This window comes from Urocitellus parryii, chromosome 5 (genome assembly GCF_045843805.1).
Source record: "Urocitellus parryii isolate mUroPar1 chromosome 5, mUroPar1.hap1, whole genome shotgun sequence".
Lineage (NCBI taxonomy): Eukaryota > Metazoa > Chordata > Mammalia > Rodentia > Sciuridae > Urocitellus > Urocitellus parryii.
This window is the reverse complement of record NC_135535.1, coordinates 150,597,007-150,607,846: the sequence shown is the minus strand read 5'-3', so window position 1 is coordinate 150,607,846 and position 10,840 is coordinate 150,597,007. Positions and strand designations below refer to the sequence as shown.

General features: G+C 35.9%; 1 protein-coding gene across 1 annotated transcript in view; it reads right to left on the bottom strand.

Annotated features, from left to right (window-relative positions):
* Positions 1-9,404: 9,404 nt before the first annotated feature.
* The window catches only part of Cabcoco1 (ciliary associated calcium binding coiled-coil 1), a 102,006-nt gene continuing 100,570 nt past the window's right edge, over positions 9,405-10,840 (bottom strand). The window contains exon 8 of the mRNA XM_026393740.2: positions 9,405-9,820. Coding sequence (XP_026249525.2) covers positions 9,746-9,820 — 75 coding nt within the window. The 3' untranslated portion in view covers positions 9,405-9,745. The remainder of the gene's footprint in view (positions 9,821-10,840) is intronic.

Sequence of the window (10,840 nt, the reverse complement as noted above, 5' to 3'; positions counted from 1 at the left end):
TCATTTTATGTTTGATAATATATTGTATTTTTGTTGATGTTTGAGATATTTTGAATTTAAGATTTTGTTTACTTTCAGCCAAAAGCCTTCTATATGGTTTAGGTGGTCATTATAAAAAGTAAACAGACACCAGGTATGTTGAGGGAGGAAAACAAATTCTGTTTCTATTTCCAACTCTATCTATGCATTATTCCCTTTATTTTTCCCTACAAAACTGTCTACTATTTAAATCAGAATAATACTTGAATACATACTTGTTTTTAGAATTGGATAGAGTTACTATCCATAAAAGCTAACATATGAATATTTGCTATTGTAAGGGCCTTTAGTGAGGTTCCTGGAAAAAGTACTTAGTAAATAATTTCTAGTGAATTAAGGAGTATATCCGCTGAAGAAATGACCTTGACCTAAGGGAAAGAATATTAACAAATTGACAATTTGGAGTCTTTGTTATACTTTTCTTATATTAGAGAAATTCCAAGACCCTAGACATTTAAAAAAAATCACTAGCCTCACATCAAGAAGTAAATATTTAAGGTGTGTCCATGGGTAGAAAAATTTCCCTGGGAAAATTCCTGAGTGCGTAACTGGTCACACTTGTGAGACACAGTCAGTTGTTTCATAGAATATCAGTTTAAGAGGGACAGTGGGCTTATGTCAAGTAAGAATAATTATCTCATATAATAAAACTACAAGCAGGCTCTTAATTAATGAATTTATCAGTTTTTTCACATTATAGACATTGATCCATCTGAGACATGTTACATAGGCCTAAGTACAGAAAGGTGTATCCATGGAGTTAACTAGGGCAGGATGTGGCTGTGATAGACTCAAGAATGGAGTGGCTCTGAGAAATGGTTTTATTTCTTATTCTTCAGATAGTCAAGATATGCGCGTCCCAGGGGGAACCCAGGTGACAGTTGCTCTGTTACCTTCAGATTCACACTGTCCTCACTGCCATGCAGCCCCCAGAAAGGGAGAAGAGACCATGGAGGTGGTAATGTTTAGTCTTGAGCAATGCCCTTCTGAGGGCACATTTCACTCTGTCCACTTTCCATGGGTTGGGATTTAGTGACATGGTCACATCTATCTGTGCAGGAACTGCTTGAGATGAGCAAAAATTCTGAAACACAAGACACTGAGGAAGCCCTCATGAGTATAAGAATGTTTGAATTTAGGAGGAATGGGAGAATGGGTTTTGAGGGGCTTCAATGCATCTGTGATATTATAGCAAGAGCCTCTGACTGTAGAATTATCTGATATCCTCCTTGGTTTCTTCTGTTCTCCCCACTGCAATTAGAGTCATCCTTGCATAGTGGAAATGTGTCTGTCCCTCACCAACCATCGCCACATCTCTGCTTAAAACATTTCAGCAACTCCTCATTGTATGGAGAACAAAGATATGACTTTTTTCCTGATCCACAGGGCCCTGCACCATCTCATCTCCACTTACCTGTTCCTCTTCAATTTCTCACAATGCTCCAGCCATAGCCTCTTAAGTCTACATTCCACATTGCATTTCCGTAGGGATTTTTCACTTACTGTTCCCTTTGAATGTAATGCTTTCCTTTTATCTGTTTAGCTCCTATTCACCCATGAAGTGTGACTCCCAGTGGAAACTTCCTTGACTTGGTCAAATTCCTTTAGGTAGGCTGCCATAGCAAGGGTATACCTCTTTTCCTATCAACTGTTGTAGTTTTGTTAAAAAGTAATTGTTGGTGTGATTAATTAAGATTCACCTCTCCCAACAGACTGTAAACCCTGTGAGGCAGTGGTTATATCTGCTTTTGCTAATGTATGCTTAGCATAAATTCTGACACACACAAGACACTGAGGAAAGACTCATGAATATAAGCATGTTTGAATAAGTGAACAATGCCTGAAGATCCAGAATCTAGTTTGAACCTAGCCACAATTATTCATGTTGTTACAATCCTTTTCATTTCTGGGCCTCAGGCTATTCAGCATGAAAGGGTTGAACTAGATGCTGTTGAGGACGTTCAACATCATGGTCCTATGATCCTACTTCAAATTGAATCCTGTGGGTCATCACTTTATTTAATTACTCAGTTATGTTTCCTAAGCAGATGTAGCAATTACCCAGTCTGCCAAAGTGGACTGAGGTCACATTTTATTCTTTTGTCTTGAGTTTTTGACTACTATAGTTTTCATTGCAAACTTTTAACTCCATCCTAATCCACAGATTCTAATTAAAGCTGAAAAGGAGATTGACTCAAACTGATATTTTATTGTTTGTTGTAAGGGGTTAACTCCCGTGTGGGGTTGAGAGATGAGTATGGGTTGAGCATCCCTAATCCCAAATTCTGAAATTTAAAATGCTTCAGAACCTGAATTTTTCTGATCACTGGCAGGATGTCACAAATGAGAAATTCCATATGACCCGACCTCATGTGATGAGTTACAGTTAAAACTATCCTCAGCCTAGCGGGGCACGGTGGCACATGTCTATAATACAAGTGGCTTGGGAGGTTGAGACAGGAGGATTGCAAGTTCAAAGCCAGCCTCAGCAAAAACAAGGCGCTAAGCAACACAATGAGACTCTGTCTGTAATTAAAATGCAAAATAGGGCTCAGACGTGGCTCCATGGTTGAGTGCCCCTGAGTTCAATCCCTGGTATCTAAAAAAAAAAAAAAAAAAAAAAAAAAAATTATCCTCAGGCTAAAGGGGTAAGATCTATATGAAACAAAAATGAATTTTGTGTTTAGACATGGGTCCAATACCCAAGATATCTCATTATACATATGATACTATTCCAAAATTTGAAAAAGTCCAAAATCCAAACACTTCTCGTCCCAGGCATTTTGGATAAGGGATACTCAATCTATAAATAAATACATAAGCAGTCCTTATCTTAAAAGTACTATGGTACTTTTATTCTGGTTTAATTTAGGCTATGGTTTTTATGAAGGCCATGTATTGACAATGCATTAATAAAAAATGTCATTAGTATAAGTATGGGGCTATTCCTCTTCTCCTTTGGATTTTGAGCTTAATATTCACTAAAAAGATTAATTTCCAGGTTATTTTAACCTTGTTTTTGGTGATAGGATAGCAGGTAATGATCTAATCATTACTGAACCTGATTTTCAGTAGCTAAATGGCATTTATTGATTGATTGATTATGCTTCCCATGTTATATAAGATAAGGACTGCTTATGTAGAGCAGTATTAGCAGGATCCACAGGATGCTTATTTCATTGTGAGCAGCTTGACAGACTGGGGCTATTCCATACATGGATGATCTCTTCACCTAAGATTGGCTAGTAGACTATTTTATCTGTACATGTTGCAGAGAGTTAAATAAACATACTGTTTTTATGAAAAACAGAAAGTTTCAAATTTAGAATGTCTCAAATTTTAAAACAGAATGAAGTCTGTAATCACCTCTTATTGCATTTTTTACTTTGTATTTTTGTGGTATTGGGGATAGAACCAAAGTCCTCATATATGCTAAGCAATTGCTCTACCACTGAGGCATACCCACAGCCCTGTAATTACCTCTTTAAAATAGGATTTGTTTATCATCACCTTCTTCTTTCTGAGCATTTTCCCCCTCATTTGCAAGATGACTATCTCTGATTTTTCATGTGCCATTTAGAAGGGAGGGTCATTTCATTAATGGCAAAATATGACTGTGGGCATCTTTCTTTCTAATTAATTTTGTTTTATTTTGACCAAGATTCTGTTTTTCTTTAATTAATTAATAGGCTTTGTTTTTTAGAACAGTTTTAGATTTATGGAAAAACTCAACAGATATTATAGACTCATACTGTTCTCTTCCCTCAATTTTCCCACATTATTACTAATTATTACTAATCTTATATTAGTTTGGTACATTTGGATCAATTAATGAACTGATATTGAAACATTTTTTATTAGAGCTCCTTGTTTATTCATAGTGCTTTAGATTTGCCTTTTATGTTCCAGAATCTTATTCAGTATACCACATTCCATCATGTGTAAGTTTATATTGGGGGTAACATTTTCTCAGACTTCCTTATTTTGGATGATTTTACAGTGTTGAGAAATATCAGATAGCGTGTGGCCCAATTGGAATTTGCTTGATGTTTTCTTGATGATTGGAGTTATGAATTTTGGAGAGGAAGATTACAAATATAAAGCACTATTTTCATGGATATTCACATGATTTATAACTATTGATGTGAACCTGATCACCCATCTGAGGTGTTTGAGTTCTTAACTATAATGCTCCTTTGCTACCCTTTGCATACCTTATCCTTTGGGAGGAAGTTTCTATGTGCAATCTACACATACGTGGGACTTGTGCATCTCCTTTGTGTAGTGCATAATTGATTTGGCATTCTTCTACAAGGGAGAAGATAGAGTCAAGATTCTTTTAAGTAGATGGGCTTATTTCAGTTTGGGGGTTATCTTGATAAGCATTTTGTGGTTATAATTCTGCATGTTCTTTTGAAAAAGCAGAGTAATAGGGTCATGCAATCATGGTGAAATAGAAAGAGCTCTATATTAGGAATAACAGGGTCCGAGTCTGCAAACCAGCCTGGTCAATTTCTAGGACCATGACGCTGGAATCCCTTTTCTCTGAGAGTTGCTTTGAGTGGCCAGAGGTTCTATATGGTAGGGTACAGAAAGGCCTTTCTTGCTATTTTGCTGAACACACATTCCTTAGCACATCCTCTGATGGGCTCTCATATTTTGATCTCAGCTCAAAGTGTCTCCTTTGAAGGAGTTTTGAGAGCACCATAGGTAAATTAGCTTTCCTATATTCCTAACCCTTCTATTCCATGACTTTGTATTATTCATTTATATCATTTTTTGTTTTATTTTAAAAATCACTCTATTCACTTATTTATCATCTGCCTCTAGATTACAAACTTCACTAATTCCATGAAGTTAAGGATCGTATTCATTTTATTTCATCCTAGTCCAAGAATGTATTCTGAATAAAACAAACTAGTTGAAAAACTCAAAAGGCCAACCAGGCATGATGGTACATACCTGTAATCCCAGTGGCTTAGGAGGCTGAGGCAGGAGGATCACAAGTTCAAAGCCAGCCTCAGCAAAAGCAAAGCTCTCAGCAATTCTGTGAGACTATGTCTCCAAAATAAAATACAAAAATAGGACTGAGGATGTGGTTTAGTATTCAAGCGTTCCTGAATTCAATCCTCAGTACCTTCCACCCCCCCCCCCCAAAAAAACCTGAAAAACAAAAACCAAAAATTCAAATGACCATTGGAGACATTGTCACTGAACATTATCGAAAGCTAAAAATGAAATTAAATACAAAAACACTCTTTAGCAACTCTGACAAAATCTATTAAACTGATCTCAGTTACTGGTACTTCCATGAGAAAGAAAAGGGATTCTCAAAGCAAACATGATTGTTTAGCATTCTCTTGTTGTTTTGGCATTTGTGAATTCCAACAAGATGGGATTATTTTGATGTAGACTCATTTTGCTTAGGAAACTAAATTAATAGGTATTTTGGCTGCCATGAAGGAGTTCTGCCTTCTTTTATTTAACAAATTAATGTCCAGGGGAAAAAAAATGACTTTGATGTCCAGAAGAGGGACGTCTTCCTGAGACTCTGAAATGTGAGATGTCAGAAGTATTTCTCCTCCACGATGGCTGGGAAAAAGAGCACGTTTATTCTCTAGGGGAACTGAAGCATAATGAAATGCAATCTAAGAACATGCAAACTTATTATCTACCAGGATGGTTGAATGGTTCCAATCAAATGGAGGATAGAAATAGGGCTTTATATTTGGATTTTGGAAAAATGACTCCACAGTTATATTTAGGCGCAACAGTGCCTGCAAATACCTGAAATAGTGGCAGTCTGTGGTTTGTTCATAACATAATGAATATATTTGCTCTTTGAAACTTATCATGGGGGGCTAGCAATAAAGCTCCCCAAAGCATTACTACTATAGATGATAAGAAAAAGTCTGCCCTGGTCTCAGTGATAGGTAGGTATTATTTTTTAATTAGCTCTTCATAGGGCTTCCCAAAGACCATTTAGCATAGGTGGACCCTGTGACTTTAGGAAAGTCAAATTTTCCTTATTTCTCCACTTTTAAAAATTGCTAAAAGGGGTACTATATCTTAATTAGCAGGAGGAATCATTTTTATGAGGATATTCTCTTTTCCAAGGTCTTCATGGATAGAAATCCTGGCACCAGAAAGATGAAATTTTTTAGAAACCCAACTTATGTCATTAAAACATATCAACTATTTCCCATTTATTTTTAGGTTAAAAACAAAAATCTGTAACATGGTCTGTGAATCTGTGGGACCTCTGGCTCTGGTCAATTGTGTAGCCTCAACTTGTATCCCAGGGACTTTATACATATTTTTCTCTCTCCGTCTAAATGTGTCTTCTTTTACCTGTCTCTGCTTAAATTCTATCTATCTTTCAGGCCACAGTCCAAATGTCAATACTTGCAGGAATTTTCCCTGACCTCTAACTAAATCAAGTTCCTTCATTCTATACTCTCATAACTCTCTGAAGCATATCTTTGTCACAGTTAGTATTAACTGTGACAGATTTTTATGACAGAGACTATGTCTGTTTAGCTCACCACTAAATGCCCAAGCATATAAGAGGTATTTAATAACTATATGATATAGGAATGAGTGAATGAAATTGGGTAATGCAATCTATGCTTGCCCAAATTTTTAAATACTTAACTATGCTGATGACATAAGCAAGTTTGTACCCTTAATATAACTAATAAGGAAAAAGAAAGATCAGTTTCATTTTATTTCATGTTTAAGAAAAAACAGGTAGATGAAGAACACATTTAGGCATGTGTATAGTCATATAAGCTCAGGTTCAAAATCTGATTCTACCACTTACGAACTGTATGTTCATGGGAAAATTACTTAAAATGTCTCTGTATTCCAGTTTCACGATCTATAAAATAGGTCAGTTGGGTTTGAGGCACTGACCCACCAATTATTAGTTGTGTAACTTGGTTTAAGTTAATAATATGCCTAAACTTTAGTTTCTATCAAGATAAAATGAGGCCAACAATATCTATATCTGTCTTTCATGGCCATGAAGATGATTAAATGTGTGTGTGTGTTTGTGTGTGTATTTACTTATAAAAACATAAAAAAGTGCCTAATCCATCTGAGTAAAACAATAGAAACAAATTAAAACAATAATATGAAATCATTTTCTATCTATTACTATGACAAAGATAAAAAATTGGCTAATATATGTTCTTGGTGACAATGTTGAGACAGACATATTCACATATGCTGTTGGTGGGTGTACAAACTGGTGAAATATTTGACCATATTTATCAAAATCCAAAATGCACACACAATTTGTTCTAGATATTCCTCCTCTAGAACTTCACACAAAGGCACAGACACACATATTCACAAAGATATATGCACAAGGATGGCAATGCAGCACTGTGACAACAGAGTCCTGGAAATAATTTTTTAAAAATTCATCAACAGGACCTGTTTAAAAAGTGAGGGCATTTGTTAAATGAAATATAGATTCATTAAAATGAACCGATACAGGGAATTATCTCCCAGTTGCATTATTTGATGAACAATCTAAAGAGCAATGCAAATTGTGTTTAAAAAGACCACTTACACAAACATCCAATTGTTTGGGCAAACAATACTTTTCTAAGCATTTGATGAAAGCTGTGGTTGCCTCTGGGGAGAAGAATGTGGGTGGGTACCTAGGGAGAGATTTATTTTTCATTATTGTATGTGTTGAATTTTTAAAATTTTACAAATGTTCCTTTATCAATTCAGTATTAATTGAAAAGCTTAGAGAATGTGAATTAAAATTTCCGGCTGCTACTACTATGATTGCTTTTCTTCCTATTATTATTAGGTCTTAAATTTGAACTGTGGCAGAGGTCTCTGGTGAAAGGTGTAGGGCAGCAGAGGGGCAGAGTGGTCACTGTGTGAAGACCTCAGAAGAGTGGGAGGATATTCCCATCCACAGGTGCCAGGAAAGAGACAGAGGAAGCTGGGATTTCTGGGAGAGAGGTGGATCCAACTCTTGGACAATAGGTGTTAGGGAGGAGCGGTGGAGGTGTACATTCATAAGAGGTAGCAGAAACAATAAAAGTCCTTTAATATGAATTCACTGAATCCTCCTAAGTATTATCTCCATGTAATTGATGAGCAAACTGAGTTTGAGTAGCCTTCCCAGGGTCATATACCAGCCATGGCAAAGCCAGCATCAGATCTGAGGACTCAGTACAGAAGCTCAGCTTTGGAGCATATTGTCTCTATGTAGTGTTTATTTTTGATTTGGTTTTAGACTCCTGGTTTCCTTGCTCAAATAAACAGTCTTTATTGGAAGTTCAGGTCCACTCTGTGCCAATGATTGCCTTTGAAGCTGTGCTTGGTGATTTCTAGAAGCTTTATTCCCTGTTTGCGGTTACCCCAGTTTCACTGCTTTCCCAGGAGAAAAGACTGCTGAGAGAATCGAGACTTAGGAGCCCTCCTAATGGTCTCCTACAGCCCTTAAAGTTTTTATTCAGGAAGGACAGGTCAGGGAAGAAACATATCTCTAGTCACCCAGCCTTGGAGCTGAATGAATAATAAACATAGTTTACGACTATGCTTACTATACTTACTCAGAATAGTTAGAAAATGACCCAAAGCTGCCAGGTCTGTTTCTGTCCCAGATGAATATATTTGGGGCAGTTCCTTTGATACCAATGGAAAAGGCAAGGGTATCGTCCATATTCAACCAAGTGCCACCCAGAGGCATTTGGAAAATTTTGAGAAATCACCCTCTCCTAGCCACACTCTGCCCTCATTCCAGAATACTCTGAAGTCCAAAAACTTTGGAAGGGGGTTAGACAGTAATTAATTAGTCTAACTAGGGACAATCACTGGGCTCATGGCTATTTTTATTTTGAAATTTTATGTTCAAAGGGGTATTTAAAGACGTGAGATATTGTTCAATTATTGCACTGCAATAAAATGGTTAATTTTAGGAGCTGTGTGAGTTTGATTTGTATTTAAGATTTTTACAATCTATATATAGGTTGGTCTTTAATAACCGTTTATACATTGCTTCTTTTTATATAGGTCATGTATTCTCCAGGGAGAGTAACAAGATTAGAAATAACAAATACAGTGCAGAATAAATTAAAATGCTTCAAACTGCATTATATAATTTCAGAAAATTGGTTTCACACTGAAACGTTTAAATAAGAAAACCAAATGATTTAAGTAAAAAAAAAAAATCCCTTCGTATATGCATTTGAATTGTCATTGTTTGGCAAGTTTTGTCTTCAACAGTGTGGTACTGAAATCTTTTCACAGTACTCCAGTAATGTGACAGTTCATTTGGATCAATATGGATAAAATTATTATTATTATTCTTTATTTCTGGCTATTTAGAAATGTTGGCGTCATTCTTATTGAAGATGAAAAGATGAATAGTGTTTATTAGTCAAAATGTCAAAGGACTATCATAAAAGTAATTATATTTTTATATATAATTTCTCCAAACTCTTGTATACAAAACACTTTCATTACATGCAGTGCAATAAATTCAGAGGTTGTTATGGGATAGGAGATGGCAAAATTGGGGCCAATAGTATTCTAATTACTTAGGATAGTAAAAAGTGGGGCTTGGTTTTCCTTTCACAACTAAATGAAGAAGATGTGATGCTTGAGAGAATCTATTATTCTGGCTTGTTTTGTTTGTTTCTGTGAAGTTTAGCATCACTCTTCTTGTTCTGAGTCCTCAGGCCTTTTTCAATTTTTCTATTCGTGTATTAAAGGCCTCTTCCTGTATTTGCAGCTTTTCGTTTATCTCGGTCTGTGAAGACAATCATAAAAAAGTGGTTATGATGGAGCTATCTTTCGCTGCACATTGTCTTTGTGGTTTTGACATACTATAGTGCCTAAAGACAGACATTATCCCTCACACACCTTCCTGTTTTGCAGACATAGCCGTGTTTCAGCCTGTAGTGATGTGATAACACTTTATCATATTTCTCTGCACATTCCCAATGTATAGCATGTCTACTATGAACAGGAAGTGGTATTTGGACAGCCATTTTTCACATAGCCTTGTGTTGGAAGATAGGATAATTTATCTGTATTTTCAGACAGACTTTACCAATAAGCACCGAATCAGAATAACTGCTTTGGGCTCAGTTATTGCAATGTTGTTGGTCCCTCCACCCCTTTGCAATGAATGTTTTTGTCTTCTGTGTAATGCATTCTAAATAGGATCCCAGAAAGCTTCTGTTGTGAAATAACTACACAAATAATCTCACAATTAGAACAATTCTCATAATTAAGAGTATTCATCATACATTATAACTCTTGGAATGATGCCACTTTGTGGTATATTTTTGGTAGAAAAAAGCACACAGTAGCTGACAGGTTTTAGTGATTGCTACAGCTGTGATAGCATTTAGCCTCTGGCAGTGATATTCTGTGGACTAACATTGCTACCTGCACAATTCCAGAAATACTTACACATTATCTGAACATTAGTAGCCCTGGAAATGTCTCCTTTTATCACAATGGATAATAAAATTACATACAGAGAAACCAGTGTTTGTCCACATAACAAAATTGGTGTTTTTGTTGCTGTTTGGTGATTTTAAAATATCTATGAGTGTATGAAAGAGTAGTTTGTGCAAATAGTGTATATATATATATATATATATATATATATCATAATTTGAAATCTTTAGGGTAATTGTATTTTGTGAAACTTTTTTTTTTTTTAAGAAATCTGGAAGCTGGGGATATAGCTTGATGGTAGAGTGCTTGCCTAGCACGTTTGAGGCCCTGGGTTCAATCCCCCGAAAATTTTTTAAAAAAG